Source organism: Ipomoea nil, unplaced genomic scaffold (assembly GCF_001879475.1).
Source record: "Ipomoea nil cultivar Tokyo-kokei standard unplaced genomic scaffold, Asagao_1.1 scaffold0222, whole genome shotgun sequence".
In the NCBI taxonomy this organism is placed as follows: Eukaryota; Viridiplantae; Streptophyta; class Magnoliopsida; order Solanales; family Convolvulaceae; genus Ipomoea; species Ipomoea nil.
The window spans coordinates 987,544-1,008,368 of NW_017616650.1; the positions used below are offsets into that span (position 1 = coordinate 987,544).

General features: G+C 34.7%; 2 protein-coding genes and 1 long non-coding RNA gene across 3 annotated transcripts; 2 read left to right on the forward strand and 1 right to left on the reverse strand.

Moving 5' to 3' along the window:
- The first annotated feature begins 3,090 nt into the window (after nt 1-3,090).
- Nucleotides 3,091-9,761, forward strand: LOC109193383 (RNA-binding protein 39). The gene is made up of 13 exons (XM_019344241.1): nt 3,091-3,807; nt 5,445-5,523; nt 5,744-5,800; nt 6,287-6,342; nt 6,755-6,983; nt 7,162-7,248; nt 7,352-7,426; nt 7,546-7,629; nt 8,039-8,103; nt 8,333-8,531; nt 8,831-8,919; nt 9,162-9,276; nt 9,368-9,761. The coding sequence occupies exons 1-13, from the start codon at nt 3,236-3,238 to the stop codon at nt 9,407-9,409; spliced, it is 1,749 nt and encodes a 582-aa protein (XP_019199786.1). The 5' UTR covers nt 3,091-3,235; the 3' UTR covers nt 9,410-9,761.
- On the forward strand, nt 4,150-4,769 carry LOC109193469. Its single transcript, XR_002056286.1, has 3 exons — nt 4,150-4,160; nt 4,335-4,428; nt 4,565-4,769. It is a non-coding gene; the product is annotated as an uncharacterized LOC109193469 (long non-coding RNA).
- A 147-nt stretch (nt 9,762-9,908) lies between the features above and the next one.
- On the reverse strand, nt 9,909-15,071 carry LOC109193364 (cellulose synthase A catalytic subunit 2 [UDP-forming]-like). Its single transcript, XM_019344226.1, has 14 exons — nt 14,808-15,071; nt 14,483-14,678; nt 14,194-14,405; nt 13,988-14,069; nt 13,740-13,908; nt 13,363-13,629; nt 12,869-13,214; nt 12,579-12,716; nt 12,356-12,481; nt 12,044-12,256; nt 11,694-11,961; nt 11,386-11,573; nt 10,955-11,305; nt 9,909-10,780 (listed from the first exon to the last, which is right to left on the reverse strand). The coding sequence occupies exons 1-14, from the start codon at nt 14,886-14,888 to the stop codon at nt 10,193-10,195; spliced, it is 3,225 nt and encodes a 1,074-aa protein (XP_019199771.1). The 5' UTR covers nt 14,889-15,071; the 3' UTR covers nt 9,909-10,192.
- Nucleotides 15,072-20,825: the final 5,754 nt, after the last annotated feature.

Consider the following 20,825-nt stretch of genomic DNA (forward strand, 5'->3'; position numbering starts at 1 on the left):
TCTTTGTACTTCAATAGGATAGATGAACAGATACTACAATGACTCTTTGTATTTTTTTTTTTTTTTTGGTACATTGGAGGGGGCTAGGCCCCCATTAGACTATTCTACGATAAAGGGCCCCTCCCGCATCGGTGCAAAGGAGCTCAACTAAGCAGTCCAGCGGGTCTTCTAGAATAGTAGTTTCCCGGTCGCAATCTTGACCCAGATTAGTCAGCGTATCTGCGCATTTATTTCCTTCTCTAAACACAAGAGTCACTTTAAGCACTCTTATATTGCACATCAAATGGTAGCCTTCCTCAACCATATATAGGTGTGTTGTGTGATCCATGTAGCCATCTTTGTTGAAGATCTTCACCAACGCTTCATTATCAAGATCAACTTGGACCTTCTCCCACCCTTTGTATATTATTATTGTTATTATTATGAACTATGGAAAAAAAAAAAAAAAAGATACTTGCTCATTTTCTATGAGAATATTTAAATAATTGATGTAATATAATTTAAAATGTACCTTCCAACCAAATAAGTTAATATTACATTCCCACAACTTTAACCAAACACATTATGAGATCTTATATTTCCTTAAGCTCATATTCCCTTAAGCTCACATTAGCATCTTAGAGATAATCTTATTACCTAGGGTATTATAATATTCCGTGAACTAAACGACCTCTAAGGTGCATAAATTTGCACCATAAGGCATGTAAAGTTGGACAACTTTGAAACTGGTACATGCATAGTCGATTCCTTCATGTTTGAGCTCTTAAGCTTTTTCTCACCTGTGAATGATTAATTGATGTGTTGAAGTGCAAATACAACATGGAGTAGTGGAGAAACTGTCGTAATTTCTTTCTTTCTTTTCTTTTATACCTCTCAATGTGTGAATTTGAACATAATCAACCGTGGATTAAAAATTTCAATCAATAGTTGAAATCAATTTATGAGCGTTAGATGAATGGTTGGGATTGATACGCACGTTTCACATGGGATCGGAGAAGCAGTGCATATGATCCCTTGTGTGTGCGCGTGTATATATATATATATATATATATATATATATATATATATATATATATATATATATATATATAATTACATTCATGTAAAAACAGAGCTTAAAATACAAACGTGTGAACATTTCTAAATCGTTGGATTTTGGGTATCTAAAGTTGTGATTAGTTTTTATGATTTTGTGTGCTGCGCGCCTGTATCCACTGTCGTTCATGGACGTGTGCACGCTGGCCCAAATATTGTGGATTTACACATGCATACTATATTAGATGTGTGCATTATCATACACGGATGTGTGCACACCCGCATTTTAGGTGTGTGCACGGTATATGTCCACATATTTACATATTTGTATTTTAAAGGTGTTTGCATGTGAATGCTGTGAACAAAGAAAATTGAATAATATATTTTAATATTCAAAATTCTGATTACATGTCAAATATCAAGGGGGTGTGGGTACAAGATCTCTGGATGTCCTCTGATTCTTCAATTTGATGTCTTGAACACTCCACCATTGAAGGGCCTCCGGGTTTCAAGTGGCTTGATCTTCAAAGAAGGGCTTGTATATATAGCTTGTTCTTCTTGAAGGGCCTCCGGGTTCAAATGGCTTGATCTTCAATAGAGGTTTGAATCAACATACATCAACATATGAAGGAGGAAGGACTTGTACTTTCAGGATCACATTTTTATTGTGATCTCTGAATAAGCTTTAGATTTCTTTCTATGATTTTTCCTAGGATGTCTGATTACATAGAAATGAGAGCTCCTATTTATAGTTGTTGGATAGAGAGTTTTGATAAGCTCAAACTCTTTTGATATTATCTAATTAATTAATAACAAATTAGATAATATCAATATTATCCAAAATATTTTAAATATATTTAAATATACTAATATTGATAAATAATCAATATTTATCAAAATTTAAGTGTCTACAAATGCCCCCTCGAGACTTGCTTGTACACCACTTGAGAGCATATAACACTCGAAAGTATGTAGTGCAAGAAAGTCTTGACACTACAACTTAAAGATATAAGGCCGTTTCAACTCGTGCCAAGGAGCCTTGAAAGATATGAGGTCGTTTAAACTCGTGCCAAGGAGTCTGAATATAAGGCCGTTTAAACTCGTGCCAAGGAGTATCATTTAGCCTCCTCCGTTTCAAATTTCATACAGAGTTTGCCCCCATATCGATTGAAAGTGCCTATGAAGAGATGAGAGGCAAAGCTGTCCCACTGGGCGTGCCAATTTGTAAACAAAGAAAATTGAATATATATTTAGAAATTCAAAGTTCTGGTTTACATATCAAGTATCAATGCGGTGTGGGTACATGTCTCTAGATATCCTCTGATTCTTCAATTGGTGCCTTGAACACTCCACCATTGAAGGGCCTCCGGGTTTCAAGTGGCTTGATCTTCAAAGAAGGGCTTGTATATATAGCTTGTTCTTCTTGAAGGGCCTCCGGGTTCAAATGGCTTGATCTTCAATGGAGGTTTGGATCAATAGGCATAGGCATGATCATTATGGAGGAGAGACTTCTACTTTCAGTATCACATTTTTATTGTGATCCTGAATAATATTTTTCTAGATGTTTACATCACTTTTCCTAGGATGTGTGTGATTACATCGAAATGAAAGACCCTATTTATAGCTGTAGGATAAAGAGTTTTGATAAGCTCAAACTCTTTTGATATTATCTAATTAAACAAATTAGATAATATTAATATTATCCAAAATATTTTAAATATATTCAAATATACTAATATTGATAAATAATCAATATTTATCAAAATTTAAGTGTCTACAAATGCAATCATATATATATATATGTATGGAAACGAGAGGGGTATCTTTGTCTTTGTTTTTTCAAAAATTCTCTCCATCCTCACTTATATTAGGACAAGAATTAAAGATTCCAATTAATGACGGGACAAACCGTCATTCCTAATTTGTGCAATGCTAAGTACAATTGAACTGTAGCGGGTTAATATTGAGGTCTAGGCCGGTTCATAATATTTGTTAGATCATCCCGTTATCACCCTTATATATTCTCTGAAATACCATCCAACTCCCCTCTCACCTTGATATGTGCCACAATTACTAAACACGTCCCCGTATCCCCAATTCTCAGAAAACCCTAAACGAAGGGAGCTCTCTAGGGTTTCACACCAGCATTAACGTACTCCAGGGTTCGCAATTCCGCTAACAGCCCTCCGTGCAAAACTGCATGGCGATGGACTTCGACGAGTATGATTATCTGGAGAAGGCTGTGGAAGAGACCAACGGTCCATCTTCGAAGAGCAAGGACAAAGACAGAGAAAACAGTCCATCCGAGAAGGAGAAGAGCGAGAAAAGCTACCGAAGGAGGGAAAGGGACGAGAGCGACGATATAGCCGATGAGGACGGCAGAGATCGCAAGAGCAGTAAAAGATCTCGGGGTGGAGATGAAGAGAACGGGAGGGAGAAGGATAGAGACCGGGAAAGGGATAGAGATAAGGAGAGGTCGTCGCGGCATAGAAGTCGGGATAGAGAGTCCGACAGAGACAAAGAGAGGAGCTCAAGGGATAGGGAGAAGAAAGAAAAGGATAAGGAGAGGGATAAGGATAGAGATAAGGATAGGGATAGGGAGAGGAGAGACCGGGACAAGGAGAGGGAGAGGGAACGGGAGAGGAGAGAGAAGGACAGGGAGAAGGAAAGGGAGAGGGAGAGGAGGAGCCGCAGTCGCTCGAGGCTCGATCGTGAAAGAGAGAGGGAACTGCTGAGAGAGCGAGAGCGTGAGCTTGAATTAAGAGATAACAGGTGATGTGTTTCTTCAATTCGTATGATTTATACCATTTAATTGCTGCATTGGGTTTCTCTTGCTAATATTTACATTTTCTTGCAAAGATTTAATTTTGAAAGGGGCATTCAATAGCTATCTGGAATTTATTGGGTTCACCAATTTTGCTTAAAGCATGTTTTGGATGAATTGGTTATCAAGATTTGTTATTTTATTCCTTTAGTAAAACTTTGAACATTTACTACTTGATACTGGACTATAGTTCATTCTAAATGGCTGCTGGCTTTCCCTTTCTAGATTTGTATTATGTGCAAGACTGTTTTCTGTATGTCTCACTCTCTGAGACTTATCTGATGGAAAAGTAGGTTTTCAGGTATATGTTCCAAACTTTCTAGGTGAAGTACATTCACTTACCTTCGATGAGTCAGTGTTTTTTTGTCTAGTCTTTGCTAGTAGATTGAAACATTAAGGGAAATTTAAAATGGTCTAATGAAAAGTGTGAGTACACTCAAAGGATGTAATATTCTAACTTGGGTTGAAATCGTAGATGGATTGTTTCCACATCTTAATGGGCTAACAATGCGGAAACCCTTCAAGGCTTCAATGAAGAAAGTGGCTTTCCACATATTGAGTCTGATAAGGTCTGTTAAGTTTCTCTTTTTGGCCTTTAAGATTTGGCTCACTCTTAAATCCTCTAATATTTTTGCATAGTTGGATTTAAGGTTACTTTCTTAAATCTGATTTGAGATGTTGACAAATGATATATTGGATTTCTAGGTTGGCTACGCATATGGTGTGATGCTGTATCAGTTTTTCAACCTTTTGTTCACTACGAAGACGAAAATGCTTTAACTCCATTTCCTGTGCAAACAGGGATATAATTATCCTAAATGTTGATGTTTGGTTGGCCCAGTTAGCTTAGAATTCTTGCTTCAAGGCAGATATTTTGAGCTCTTTAAAAATAAGAGTTTTCTTGAGAACTGTTCTCTGTCTCAGTTTAGGTCTCCTCTTTAATGTGATTATGATTGTTCATTGAAGGTCACCACTTTATATGTCTGTTCACTCTTGTTACCTAAAGGTCTAAAGAATTATAATAGTTTTTAGGTTTTTTCTTAGTATTTAGTGTATTAGGTACTCTGCTTCATTGAAGATGAGAAATGAACAAAGGAAAATTTCCAATACTCAGGAAATCTCTCCTTGGGTTAACAGATTTTGTATCATTTTTTTCTGTTTACTATTTGCAATCTCAATTCACACCACAAATTTTCATGTGAAAAGAATATCAATATTATAAATTCTTTAAAGTTGATCCATAACCAATGATTTCATAAAGAGATCTAGTTATTATGTTGCAGTGTTCAGGTTTTCTTAACTATGTAACATATTACTCCGGTTAATTTATAACATGAAATACTCCTAACAATGATGGTGAGATATGTTCAAACATCTCCTGTTTCTTTTTGTTAGCCATTTAAACCCTACATTGCTATGGTGCTGGGATTGTTTGAATCTATGTTTTAGTAGTAGAGAAGGAAATGTAAGGGTTTTAGGAGAGATCTTCCGCAGTTAATGCAATGGTTTTTTATTTTGTAAACGTTTGCAGTGGTGATGGATTATTAATTTCATCAGACTTATTATTTTCTGAGTAATTGTGCAGGCGGTTTAAGGAAAAGAAGGAGACAGCAGAGCCAGAGGCTGATCCAGAAAGAGATCAAAGAACTGTTTTTGCTTATCAGGTAGATTATTGCTTTTAATTTGCCATTCCTTACCTTCTGGGCATGAGAGTATTACCCCAACTTTTTTAACATGTCCATGATAAGTTTGGATGGGATTGGTTTGGATAGTATTTTAAACCCTATTTCCATAAATATGGACCATATGGTTATTTTTCCCTCAAGGATTTTTAAAAAATAATTAGTAATTAATTTTCCTTATTGTTTTAATCATTTCTTGCAGATGCCCCTGAAGGCAACTGAAAGGGATGTGTATGAGTTCTTCTCACAAGCTGGAAAGGTTAGTGGAATGCTATTGTGTTGTTCAATCTCTTGCCAATATGCATGGAATTATATTATTGAATACATTTCTTGTGTTGTATTGTAGTTGCTACTATGGATATGGTAATTTATAATTGTTTAGTAATACACTTTTGCAACATGTAGAAAATTGATAATGGTACATCATGTTTATGAGCAAAAAATTGTTTGGTTGACAATCTACCTCCATATACTGTATGTACATGTCTTGCTGACACGGAAAAATATCTCTGCGACTCTGCTACAATTTTAGGTAGGCTAAGCAAAGCAATTTCTTTTGCTGATGCTTTCACTGTGGTTGGATTAGCAGGATTTTTGAATAGTTTACAACTTATAACTGATGGTTTTATTCATGGCCTCTTGCAGGTTTCATGGTCTGTAGTATGAATGTGCAAAAGGTCCCCCTAACGCACCTTTTATTTGCTATTATTTTAATATATATGTATATTGTGTTTTCTCATTCCAGGTGAGGGATGTACGTCTGATCATGGACCGAAATTCAAGGAGATCAAAAGGAGTTGGGTATGTTCTATTCTGCTGAGGCTGCTTTATGAATTCATTCTAAACACATAAAAATTTTGCTTTTGAAAAGTCACAGGTGTAAGTAAACAAGGTCCAAAATATATTTTATTTAATTAAATTATCAGTGCTGGAGGTTTTAGTTTCCCATTGCTTCCCCCCATTCTACCCTGTCTTAATTTGCTCTGCACTAATTTTTAGTTGATTTTCTGTTCAAGGGCTTAAGTGCTTAACACAACACTCTATGAATGTTGGGCGTACTAATATATTTCATCATGTGGAGTTGGGAATTATTGTGTCTTTCTAGGATGTCCCTTATATGCTTTCTAACCCTTCTTATATCACTATGATTTGTTAAAATATGATTTTAGTTTTCTAGTTGTGAACTGGATAATTATGGTTCATGACTTTGCAGGTATATTGAATTTTATGATGCCATGTCTGTCCCAATGGCAATTGCCTTATCTGGACACTTACTGCTTGGGCAGCCTGTTATGGTTAAGCCTTCAGAAGCTGAAAAGAATCTTGTTCAATCAAATACTGCTGCTGGTGGAGCAGGTGTTACTGGACCATATGCTGCCTCAGAAAGGAAATTGTATGTTGGAAATCTGCACTTCAACATGACAGAATTACAGCTTAAACAGGTAAAATTAACTACTCCGTAGTTATATTAGTATTTATTCTAAGTTTTGAGTGGATGATGTCTACGTACTGTGTTTTTGTGTGTGTTTTTTGTTGAGTGGATTAAATGCACTCTATTTGTAGTGTTTGGTTTACACATCATTCACATGTTAAAATTATTTCTTTTTGGTGTTTGCCCAGATTTTTGAAGCTTTTGGTCCAGTTGAGCTTGTGCAGCTACCTACCGATCCAGAAACAGGACATTGCAAAGGTTTTGGCTTTGTTCAAGTCGGTATCTGATGAGTAGCACTTGTGTACTTTACTTAAACTTTTGGTGAAATTGTTTTCTCACTGTTTTGAAAATTTGTAACCCCTTATTGTTTGTCTGCAGTTTGCTCAACTTGAACATGCTAAGGCAGCACAGAGTTTGAATGGAAAACTGGAGATTGCTGGTCGAACAATCAAGGTATTCCATGGGACTGATGCGTATGCTGTTTGACATGATTTATAATTTGCTAAGTGCACTCATCTGTTTCCTGGTTTCTGGACTCGTTTAGTGGTTTTACTAACATTTTTTAAATGCAGGTTTCATCTGTTACTGAACATGTTGGGGTACAAGATTCAGCAGCCAAAACTGCAGATTTTGATGATGATGAAGGGGGTGGACTGGTATGGTTGCTTTATTATTTCAGTCTTTCAGAGCAAATTTGTTTACTTCCACCATTTTGGGCTTAATGAGAATGCTACTTAGAAGTTTAGTGGTGGATTTTTCCTTATATACTGATGAATATACTTTTGTCTTTTCATTAGAAATTATTATTACTGAGGAGGATAAGTATAATAATAATAATTATTATTATTGGATAAAATTTTGAGTTGAAATAGAGGGTGGCTACCTTCTTATAATGAAGAGTGCCCTTTTCCTAATAACTGTTTAAACCATTGACCTAGCAATCTATTTAGTAAGTGTTAGATCTTATGATTTAATATACTGGCAAAAGTAGAATAGTGAACTTTTTTGTAACTGAAGATTTTATTAGTTTTAAGTCCCCTTAATGTTCAATTTCTTCTTCCCCAGGCATTAAATGCACAGTCAAGAGCAATGCTGATGCAGAAGTTGGATCGGAGTGGCATAGCCTCCAGGTTTATTCAACTTTCTTCTGTCTTATTAGTTATTACCCTCTCCCTCTCTCTCTCTCTCTCTCTCTCTCTATATATATATATATATATATATATATATATATATATATATATATATATATATATATATATATATATATATATATATATATATATGTTTATTCCTTCCAGCAGGGTGGGTGAATTTAATGTGTCTTCCTAACATTTGGATTTCTTGTAATTTTTTTGGTAGTATTACGGGTTCACTTGGGGTGGCTGGGCTTAATGGTGCAGCTCCATCCCAGGCAGCTATTAGCTTGCCAATTGGTGGGGCACCTGCTATTCCTGCCCCAATCCTTCCAGCTCAAGTTGTTGCTGCTATGGTTCCTGAACCTGTTGGGAATCCCAGTGAGTGTTTGCTGTTGAAGAATATGTTTGATCCAGCTATGGAGGTTTGCAACTTTTCATTTATACACCAATCACTTAGTTCTTTCAATTGGGTGGGGTCACGCAAGAGGGAAGGGTGTATTACTTCCATGTCTACTTGATTGGACCCAAATCCTGTAATCAACATATTGAAATGAACATTATCAAATATTTGGTTGGAACTTTGCCAACTTCTTCAGTAACTGTTCAAGATGTACATTGTTGTGTGACTTGTTATGTATTTGGTTAAAAATCTTGGGTGAAATAGAGTGAAAATAACCTATTATTCTTTTGAACTCAAACATGATTTTGGGCTTTTTTGCAGACTGATCCAGAGTTTGATTTAGACATTAGAGATGATGTACATGAAGAATGTTCCAAGTATGGTGCTGTCAAACATATTCACGTGGACAAGTAAGTACATGCTGATTTGATCATTGATGAAGCTTCTTCCTACTGTAATGAATGTGTGATTTATTATATGTGTTTAGGTTAGTATTTTGTTGTCACTTTGAAGGATGCTGAATAAATGTGTTTAACATTTATTTTATTTTGTATTTGTATAGAAACAGTGTATATTTGTAGGATGCGAATCCAATAGTTTTATGTATTGTAGGGGATCTAAGCAAAGCATATTTAATTACCCCACCTTGCAGGAATAGTGCTGGATATGTTTATCTGCGATTTGATAGCGTGGAGTCTGCATCTCGTGCTCAACAAGCAATGCATAAAAGATGGTTTGCGCGCAGATCAGTTTCAGCCATCTTTTTGGTAATATGTTGTAAATCTTTCCTTTTATTATAATTATGATTTCCATGATTATGAGCGAATGAAGTGATGAACATTGTTGATAAATTTGCAGCAACCATACGAGTATGATGCCAAGTTCAAAGGTGCAGCTTGAACAAGCAATGATAGAGTGAGGGTTGGGAGCGGTAATTTTGATTTCCCTGTTTTGGTATCATCAGTTAAATCTCGTCGTCTATTGTTAATGTATTGTCCAAATAGTTACTGGATTGGATTGGATGTTAAAATGTATTTTTTTTTTTCCTTTTTGGTATGACTATTTGTAATTTAGTAGCAGTTGAGGAGATGATCAAAAAAATTGTGGCAGCCACCAGCCAACCGCATAAAATTTCATACTGTCAGCTACAGATATTTGATAGAAACACAATTGTTGGTTGATAAGCTTAGACTAATTATTACGGCAAGTTAAGTTGTGATGTAATCTTTGGGTATGCAATGCAATATCTATCTATCATAATAAGCCTGCCAGCCTATATATTTTGAGTTTTAAGCATGAGCTTGCAGTAGTGTAGTGTAGTGTTGGTTTATTATTTCTAGAATCACAAATCTAAAAACTAGTGTAATATATTTAATTTTATAAACTCTATCTTCATCAAGCATATGCTTTCACTAATAATAAATACATAATGGTTCATTAGAGAGAAACAAAACATTGCTTGCTCTTTAGCAAAAGAATAAATGAAACCTTTCTTTAAACAAATCTGAACTGTTGTGTTGACTTCTATTCCACTGCTACATATCTACACATTTTTTTGTTCTTTGTGCAAAACTACCCCACCGCATACTAGTACACTACTACTAATGTCTGGCTAAGAAGAGAAGAGAAGAGGAGAAGCAAGCAACTTCAACAAGGATTTTGATTTTGTGTTTTATGATGGGGTCATCGGTGATCGCAGTCCAATCCACAGATTTGTAGCACAGGACCATCTCTCGAAACAAACGGGTTGATTCTTACCCAAAGCAGGGTGAGTACTGAAGCCAGTAAGATTGACCATACGAGCACTATGGTTGGAATTCTGTCTTGCTTTCCTAGCAAACCTTTGAGGAATGGGTATAGATGAACAATGACCCAGAAAGCAAAGAACAATCTCCCAAATAATGGACCCCAGGAATCATATCCATTGTTGATGGCATCTGACACACCAACCACAACCCCAACCATATTTATCACCAGCAGGGTTGTTGGGGGTATTAATAATGATGTCCACTTAAAAATATAGAGCTCAGAAAATTCACCGTCATCGCCTCCTTTTGAGGTCACTGTAAAGTTGGTGTCAACACCAGCTAAGACCTTGAGCAAACCTTGGAAAAGAGCAAAAAGATGAGAGGATGCTCCTCCAATCACCCAGAACTGCTCGTTTCTCCACCAGTCGTCTATTCCAACACCACCCCATTGCATCTCAACGATACCAGTCGCAGCAATAGAGATGAACATAGCCATGAATATGATGCTGCCGTAATTACTTATCTGTAAATAAACAATTAATGTCAGATAGATACAAATCTTTCCAGAATATTGATTTTCCTAGGTGTTGAGCATATAACCATTAATGTGCAATCCAACTATCAGCTTAAGGTTTTAGTTGAGATGGAGCACATGCTTCAATTCTAGGGAATCATATTAATTAAATTAATACCATACCTCGGGTACAATAAATTTTCCAGTGAGTAGGCAGATAGCAGGCAAAGAACAGTACACGATCAAGGGAATGGAGGTGAAGGGATACACAACAGAGTTTATGTAGGAAAACCTTTCCAACCACTTCAAACCACCTCCATATCCATACCATATTGGGCAGTGTTTGCTCAAGAAAATCTCGACAGACCCAAGGGCCCATCTCAGAACCTGGTGGAGACGGTCTGAGAGATTTATAGGAGCAGAACCCTTGAACGCGGGACGTTTAGGCATGCAATACACAGACCGCCAGCCACGACAATGCATCTTGAATCCTGTCAAGATATCTTCTGTAACAGATCCATAAATCCACCCGACCTGTATAAAACCATTCAATAATCATCAGCATTGTTGTTGCATGTTGCCCAACAAATACAAACAAAACACCAATCACTTACCTCCTTTCCCCATTCACTTTTATCTTCATAACCACAGCTGATCACATGAATGGACTCTTTTAGGAGTGCTGTGCTACTAGCATCCTTGGGAACACCTACATTTTCTACAAGTGTTGAGGCAATAAAAACAGGAGATTGCCCAAACTTCTTTTCCAACTCCATTTGTAAAGCCTCAGATGAATCAGCACCTGTTGAATATTAAATTATTAATCGTCGTAAGTTCATATTACATGTAATGGTGATTCATAATATCATATTGTTTTTAGGCAATGGACAACATGAACGTCAAAATACATTTCTTACATTACCTTCTATTCCTTCTTCAATTGTTTCAAGCGCATGTATTTGTTTTGATGTCTCCCTGCGTTTTGTTTTCTTATTCCTCTCTTTTCTTGTTTTTCCTTTACTGCTCTTTCTAGGTCCGCAGCAACATAATTTTGACCAGCAATTGCATGTCCTGCTAGGTTTCTTCTTCTTTGCAGGAGCATCATTTCCATAAAGTGCTTCCCTTCTGAATACACACCCAGTACCAACATATATCGGCCCTTGTAACCCGTCTAAACCTTTCATGTTAATCTGTTTAACAACAAGAATCAGCTTTGGCCCAAGGTGATAATAAAACAATACTGCAGTTAAACAGACAGGAAGATATACATACATCAAAGAATACAACATTTCGGTTCGAGTATCTATCATGATGATCGATCCCATCGAACCTTTGTGGAAATTGCACATAGCAGATTTTTTTTCCTGAAGTGGGATCCATCATAAAACACATGGCTTCTCTCAATGCCTTGCTATTGTTGATGTAGTGATCACAGTCAACATTCAGAAGGAAAGGAGCATTTGAGATAACAGCTGAAACCCGCACCTAAATTCAAATTCCACTAATCAGCACTCCATGTTAATGAATATGTTTCGTGATTATCCAAATTCTACCACACATCAAATTCGATTTAGAGAGTTTTACCAAAGCATTCATGGCCCCTGCTTTTTTATGATGATTGAAACCAGGTCTCTTTTCACGAGAAACATAGACCAAGCGAGGCAATTCGTTTCCTTCAATATCTCGAACACCTTCTTGACCAAGGAATACCTACATTAAAGTAAAACAAGAAAATGGGACAAGCTCAAGTTCATGGGAATTTTGTTTTATTTAAGTTAGAAAACTGTTTATACACCTAACAATTTACCTGGATCATACCAGGATGGTCCCTGACATTGTTTCCTGGCCAAGGAGTACCATCCTGCATTGTCCAACCTTCATCTGGAACTTTTTGGGCCATTGCAACCAAACCATTTATCCGAACTTTAAATTCTTCATATTCCCTCTGTATGCAGCATAGCATTAATATTTAATACAATAAATAATGCCATACACACCAAAAATAATGAACTTCACCCAAATAGTCATAACAGTAATCTTCTCTGTAAGAAACTTTTTCAGCGTAGGGGAAAGAAAAATAGAAGAGATTACACAAACCTTCATTGCACGTCGCTCTCTTACAAAAGCTGGATGAACTTTGTTTTTCAGATAATCAATTTTCTGTGAAAAATACCATTCTGGAGCCCGGGGTTCAATGTTGAATTTTTTGCAGAAGGGGACCCATTTCCTAGCAAATTCAGATGTCTCAGAGAGTGATTCAAATGTAAGCATGGCAGCACCATCATCTGAGACATAGCATGAAACTTTTTCAACTGGATAATCGACTGCCAGAATAGATAAAACAGTATTTGCAGTGATCAATGGAGGCTCTTTCAAGGGATCAACTGTGCTAACAAAAATGTCAATTGGAGCCAAATTCGACGGTGTTCCTTCTTTCTCATACCTAAAAGAAAATTGAAAATAAATAAATAGGGGTAAAGATCAGTCTTTTTGCAATATCTTACTACTTGAGACTTTCAGGCATAAAAGAGAGAAAAAAGAAATGTAAAATCAATGTAACCAAAAACGTTTGATGGTGGATAGTTGTTCACCTAAGTGATAATCGATCAAGATAGGTCTCTCGCACTAGTGGACACCATTTTGGGAACTGATCTAGAATCCATGATATTGCAAACCATATCTCACAAATAACTGATGTCAACCACAAACCATATGCATCAGCAACTGGATGAAGAATCCTATAATGGAAAAAGAAGCCAAGAATGACAAGGCGCAGAATGATGAGAATCCTGTAAGGATTTATTTTGCTAGAAGCAATGGGCAACTTTCTTGAAAGTGGCTGCCTCCCTTCATCCATCCTGAGAATTCAAAACATCAGTCAACAAATTCATCCATTTGATTAACAATCAAGGCAAAGAGGCTGGACAGTAAGTCATTAATGCAGTTCAAATTTGTAGAAGTTACTTACATAGGAAAATCAGGGTCTTCGAGTTCATTATCACTATTGACTTGATGCTTGACCACCTGAAGCTCGTCACCTTGCTTTTTCTTCCACTCCTCCATGTGTTCCTTCCATGCCACACTTCCATAGCCATATAATGCAATGTCCTTCTCTGGAACCATTGGTCTACAATGCACTGAGAAAATAAAGATTTACTGGTTAAATAAATGAAAAAAGTATAGAGAAGTAAAATCTGATAAACCCAAATAACTTACAAGATGTGGATGAGTCCCCATTCACAATACTAGGTGATGAAGGTACTATAAGAGCATGCTGATCATCAGAGATTTGAGCATCCTGGACCAGGCAGGCAAAAGAGTCAGTGAATTAAAGTCATGCCAAATTGACTATTCTCATGGTTCTCTAGGAATTACGAAATAAGGAAGCATGAAGATATGATCTAAACATTGCAAATAATTACCTCTTCTCTATATTTCAAGAGTGGTATTTCCAATCCAGGGGTTGATGTGTTGTTCCCAGATGAACTTGCATGATAAGCATGATGGCCATGGGAAGCAGGAATTGTTCTTTCAGCTACATTTGGTGCTGTAGCATCAATATCACTGTAATCAAACTCATGTTCTAAGTCATCAATGTCATCTTCTTCCTCATCACCTTCAACCCGAGGACAACCTGCCAATCAAACAAGATATGAACTTCAAACTCATTCAAATGGAATATTTACATAAGCATAGAAGGACAATACTAACCTTTGATGCGTTTGTATCTAGTTTTGCACTGAGGGCATGCCTGATTTCCCTCTCTTCTCTCATACTCATAGCAGGGTCTGCAAACAGGGAAAGCACATTCGTTGCAGGCAACAAACAGTTCTCCATCTATAGTAATCTCTATTTCGTCCCCACAAATTTGGCATATTTGGCCACTTAATTCTCTCACAGACTTTATCTGGAACAAAACAAGGATTATTCTATAAGTATAACCAATGGCAATGAATGATTAGTCCATCAAAATGGGCAGCTGGGTATCTGAAGAAGTAAAATCGGAACCAAAATGAGGGGCTTTACAGATACTTACTCTTCCAATTTCATCAGCATTGATGAGCACAAACTCATTCCTATTGTGAGAACCAGCAATAAGTCTCCCTCCGGTATTCATAGCCACGATTAAATCACAAAAAATGAAATTTACTCAAAATCCAACTTGAAGATTCAATCTTTCAGTGTTGGGGGCTTCCAAAGGAGCCAACTTTTTCGTGCAAAACAAGTGTTTGGGGTTAGGAACTGAATGTAAACCCCATCAGAAGATACCCAGAGGGCCAGAGGCAGAGCCCAACGCGGAGAAAACTGGGGGCAATAGTAATCAATAAATATTCAAAAAGAATTACACCATATATAACAAACAAGTCAAGAAATAAATATTATTACAATGATCTTTCCAAAAAATAAATATTATTACCATGATAACTCCATGGTCATAATTATTATATTAAAAGAAATCCGGAAGCTCGGAAATGAATATTAAATATTTGGAATTGCTTTACACTCATTACAAGCTAAGAGGCTTCACTGTAATTTAGCTGGCATGCAGTTGCAGCTGCAGTGCCGCTGCTGCTATAGAAGTCGCCTGTTTTGTTGCCCAAAATACTTTTTTTTTTTTTTTTTCCAATATCATTTTGGTTATTCACTTATTATTATATTTCATTTGAGTTTTATATCTTTCCATATATTAACTTAACTAAATACATATGATGGAATAATTACGGAGCAAAGCAATATGGAGCGGATCACACCCAGCACTTGGGGGATTACGCATGCGACCGGTCAGACTATGGAGGGGTCTATCTCCCCGGGGTCCTCGACTACTACCACGGGTCCTCGGCTACTATTACGGGATCCCCGGTTACTGTGCACATGGAGTGATGAACCACCCCGGGATCGGCCAGCATGGGCTTGGCACCCCGGGGTAGGCCAACATGGGTTCGGCACCCCAGGGTCGGCCTACGTAGGCCGACCACCACGGAGTCGGCCTACGCGCCCAGGGTCGGCTGGCACACCCGGGGTTGGCCTAGCGTGAGGTCGGCTCGCCGTCGAGCCGACCTCCACAGACTCGGCCGAGCCCAGGGCGGGCACCTTGGCCGATCTCCATGCTCGGCCAAGGACCGGGTCCTCGCGTGGAGCAAGTCCCGCGGCTCCTCCCGCGTGACCCGGGCTCGGTCCGGCCGGGGTATAAAAACACCCCCGGTGTCCTATTCAAGCATCATCTACTTTCTTACAACATTTGTCTCATTATTACACGTCCCGAACCTCTGTAATAGCGTTATACACCCAATTAATACGATATTTATCATTTCATTATTCGTTCGTCATATTCAATCATATATTCGGGTTGTATAATCCGGACCCCTGGGTTCATATAATCCATCAACATAAATATTTGTTGAGCACAAGCTCAGATGACATGTTGTGACCTCTTCCGTGTGGGTGGTCATGAGATCGAAAGATCGAGAGATCGAGCCTTAGTAGAGGCGTTACAATGTAATAGAGTCAGTAGCATTAAAAAAATTATATATATATTAACACGCTCTCATGCGAACGGTCGTTCAGGAGAGAAAAAAGAATCATTCAGCGTCGTCCACGTGTCTAGATCAACGAATCAGATGTAATTTTAAAGAAAAACGACACGGTGATATTTTCGTAAATATTTCGAACTTTGGTAATTTCATCATTTAGGCAATTTCATCTTTATGCTTCACTCACTATGAGCATTTTGATACGCAACATTTATCATTTATCATCAAAATAAACACGTTGATTGATATAATATTTTAATATGATCATTCAACGTATAATATCACTTATAAATATTTAAAAAAAAAAAAAAAAAACAACTTACAAAATGTCCGTAACTTTGAAGATAGTGAGAAAATGAAGTGACGCGAGAGGTAATGGTGAGACTTAATAACTTGTAGAATTAGTAAAAAATACAAAGTGGTCTAAATTTTATACTACGTACTAGATTTAGAATAACTTGTTACTCTATATACATATCTACACATAGAAATAAGTAAAGCCAGCTGTATGTATACTAGACTAGACTAGTACGTACATAATTATTGGTACCACATACAACATACGATGAAAAACGACTATATATATTGCAGCTTGCTTTCCAATTATATTAAATCAGTCTTTAAATAGCACATGTGATGTTAACACATACAATATAAAATAGCATATCAATATCAATATAAAATATTTATTACTCCACCAAATAAATAAAATGAAATAATATTACTTTGATCTGTATATATAAACTTTTGATACTATCAGGTAACCTATAAGCTTAGCTTGTAACAAATGCAAGTTTGTAAACTTGACAGAATTTAAGCTCACTCTGCCAGCTATTGCACCACCAATTGTGGTAGAGTGGGTTCAAAATATTTTAATAAAATTTATTGTTATTATTATTGTGATATTATTATATTTTAAAAGTGAATTAAGTTTGTACGTTGATAGCAGGAAAACAGAGTAAGTAAATTGCGAATTTGATAATACAATAATAGAGTATATTTATATATAGCAATGAGATAAATGGAGTATTGTTTGGGTTAAGAAAGTCTAGCTTATAACAAATATAATTAGCTAGTTCAATTCTCATATATATAAACGGTAAAGTAAAAGTAGATGAGACGATAAAGAAATTAAACAAATTAAAGGAACGATGAGATTGGATTGGAGTGTGATAATTTATTTAGTGGAGTGGGTTAGAATGAAATTAAAGTAGGATGGGATGATTTGAAGTATGTAGCAGCTAAATTAGGAAAGAAGTGTTGTGGCAAATTATGGATAGACAATAAATTAAGCTAAGGAGGAAAAGGGCGGGTTGGTAGCACTAATGATATGATATTGTGAATAACTAGTATTTGCGCCCGTGCGATGCACGGAATGAATTTGTTGTAATATATTAAGAATATATGAATTGATATATAATTATTTAAATTAGAACATTAAATATTATATAATGCAATTAAAGATATCATTTGGATCGTTTATATATTTTGATATTATTATTGCTTGATTTTGTGCAAATAATTGCTCAAATTAATAGCTAATGTGTAGTCAATTATTCTTTTTTATTTTCAGTCAATTATTAGTCAATTAAAATATAGATACAGTGATATTTTTACATAATTTCCGTTCCATTTTAATTTGATGATGTAGAATATTATTATTGAAATATTTTCGTTTCATTTTTAATTTACCTTTACTATTTTTTAAAATATGCATTTACTATTTGATGATGTAAAATATTATTATTGAAACATTCCCTTTACTTCTCAAAAAAAAAAAAAAAAAAAAAAAAAAAACACTTTGGACTTCTTTGTAAGAGGGGCATTGCTCCTCAGAGGAGCTGAGCTTACATTTCCAAACATTTTCAATGTGAGATCAAAATGATTCCACATCATAAAATATTATTTAATAACTCAGTAAGTTGCTCCAAACTGCAAAGAAAAAACTAAAACAACGCATACATTTTGGATTAATCTTTCACAACCCCCACTAATAATAAATAATAAATAAATAAATAACTAAAATAAGAAGACAAAACTAATGTTTCTTAAATAATTAAGAACCTTTTGACTTCATAATACTTGCTATATTGATGGGCAAAAAATTATGTATGTACCTCTTATATAGAGGAGCTCAAAAGCGCATCTTTTCAAACATCTCCAATGTGGGATCAAAATGATCCCAAATCATTTACAAAGGGAGCCCGTGACTCCCCTTTGTCTTCTTTTTTTTTTTTTTTTTTTTTTTTTGTTAATTTTAATTTTATTTTGTATATAGTTTTGTTTGGATTAATATTAATATTAATATTAATATTATTATTAATATTATTATTATTATTATTATTATTATTATTATTATTATTATTATTATTATTATTATTATTATTATTATTATTATTATTACTACTACTACTACTACTGTTGTTGTTGTTGTAATTTGATTATTTGGCAAATTTGTCAAAATTTTAAGAAATTCAGCTGTTTAACCTTTTATATTTAATCAAAACACTAAAAATAGTATTTAATAACTTAGCAATTTGCTCCAAACTGCTAAAAACTAAAACAACTCATATGCATTTTGGGTTAATCTTTCTCAAACCCCCTAATAAATTAAATTTTTTTTTTTAAAAAAAAAAAAAACTAAAATAAGAAGCCATTAAAATAAGGTTTCTTAAATAAGAACCTTTTGACACGTTGGGCTTCAATAGGTTGAGAAAGTTTACATGTAATAGGGTCAATCGAATAGTCAATAGTTATGCTGTGCAACTGAATGTACCATGCGCATGGTGCATACGATGCAAAACGACGTCGTTTTGACTAAAAACGTGCGTCCCACTTTAATAAAAAAAAAATTCAGGTTCGATTCTCGGCAATAGCATTATTGTGGATATATAGTTATGAATTTCTGGATATATAGTTATAAATTTGTGGATATATAGTTATGAATTTATGGATATTTAGTTCATTCATTGTGGATATTTAGTTCATTTATTCACTGTGGATATATAGTTATGAATTTATGGATATATAGTTATGAATTTCTGGATATATAAAAATGCTATTGCCAGGAATCGAACCTGATTTCTTCTTTAAGTGGGACGCGCGTTTTTTTAACCAAAACGGCGATGTTTTGCAACCGTATGCACCTTGCAAGGTGCATTCGGTTGCACAACATAATTTGCGTCGAATAGTTATGCGGTGTAACTGTGTCCACCTTGCAAGGTGGACACAGTTCTATGTTCATAATTACTGAACTATATGTTCATTATTATAAAGCTATAAATTCATAATTTTTGAACTTCTTATTTATAATTATTGAAGTCTATATTCATAATTGCAGAACTATATGCTCATAGTTACTAAATTATATGTTCATAATTATAAAGATATATATTCATAATAATTTTTTAACTTCATATTCGCAATTATTTAATCTCTATATTCATAATTACATAACTATACGTTTATAATTATGTTGACAACACTAAGTTCTTAATTATAGAACTATATGTTCATAATTTTTGAACTATATATTCATAATTATGAACTATTTTTGAACCGTGTCTACCTTGCAAGCTGGACACAGTTCCACAACATAATTTGTCGGGTCAATAGGACTAAAAAAAAAAAAAGTCTTTGGACTTTTCAATATTTGTCCATATTGATGGGCAAGAAATTATATGTTTGTAAGAGGAGGAATTATATGCATTGCTCCTCTTATATTGAGAAGCTCAAGAGGTCCTCTTTCCAAACATTTTTAATGTGGGATCAATATTATCCCACATCATTTACAAATGGGAGCCACCTTTGTCTTCTTATTTTTTCTTAATTTTAATTTTATTTTGTATATAGTTTTATTATTATTATTATTATTATTATTATTATTATTATTATTATTATTATTATTATTATTATTATTATTATTATTATTATTATTATTGTTATTATTGTTGTTGTTGTTGTTGTTGTTGTTGTTATTATTATTATTGTTATTGTTATTATTTTAATTTTTGTCTTCTTCTTATTTTTTTAATTTTATTTTATATATAGTTTTATTTGGATTATTATTATTGTTATTATTATTATTATTGTTGTTGTTGTTGTTATTGTTATTGTTATTATTTTAATTTTACTTTTATTTTATTATTATTAGATTATTACATAGAATTTTTATTATATTTGAACAATAATATTATCAATTAATAGATTTTATTTAATTTCCATTTGACATTTACTTACCAAATAAGCTTTACCACAAATAATAATATTCTTCTTCCTATATATATATATATAGAGAGAGAGAGAGATAGAGAGAGAGAAAGAGAGAGAGAGAGATTAGTAATTTTTTGTAGGATTTATTTTTCTGTTAATTAGTGAATTCTGTATCCTTTTTCTAATCAGTGAATGAGGAATTCTTTTTTTTTTTTTGGTACTGCTAACTTTTTTACTGATTATTATTAGCATTAATCATATTATTATTATTATTATTATTGTTATTATTAATTATTAATTTATTATTATTA

Bases quoted from the DNA above. Each gene is read 5' to 3' on its own strand.
- LOC109193383 (XM_019344241.1), top strand. From the start codon at position 3,236: ATGGCGATGGACTTCGACGAGTATGATTATCTGGAGAAGGCTGTGGAA. The intron at 3,808-5,444 runs GTGATGTGTTTC...GTAATTGTGCAG, and splicing joins CTTGAATTAAGAGATAACAG to GCGGTTTAAGGAAAAGAAGG. The intron at 6,984-7,161 runs GTAAAATTAACT...GTGTTTGCCCAG, and splicing joins CAGAATTACAGCTTAAACAG to ATTTTTGAAGCTTTTGGTCC.
- LOC109193364 (XM_019344226.1), bottom strand. From the start codon at position 14,888: ATGAATACCGGAGGGAGACTTATTGCTGGTTCTCACAATAGGAATGAG. The intron at 14,070-14,193 runs GTAATTATTTGC...TGCCTGGTCCAG, and splicing joins TCTTGAAATATAGAGAAGAG to GATGCTCAAATCTCTGATGA. The intron at 12,717-12,868 runs GTTTGTGTAATC...TGCTGCATACAG, and splicing joins GAGAGCGACGTGCAATGAAG to AGGGAATATGAAGAATTTAA.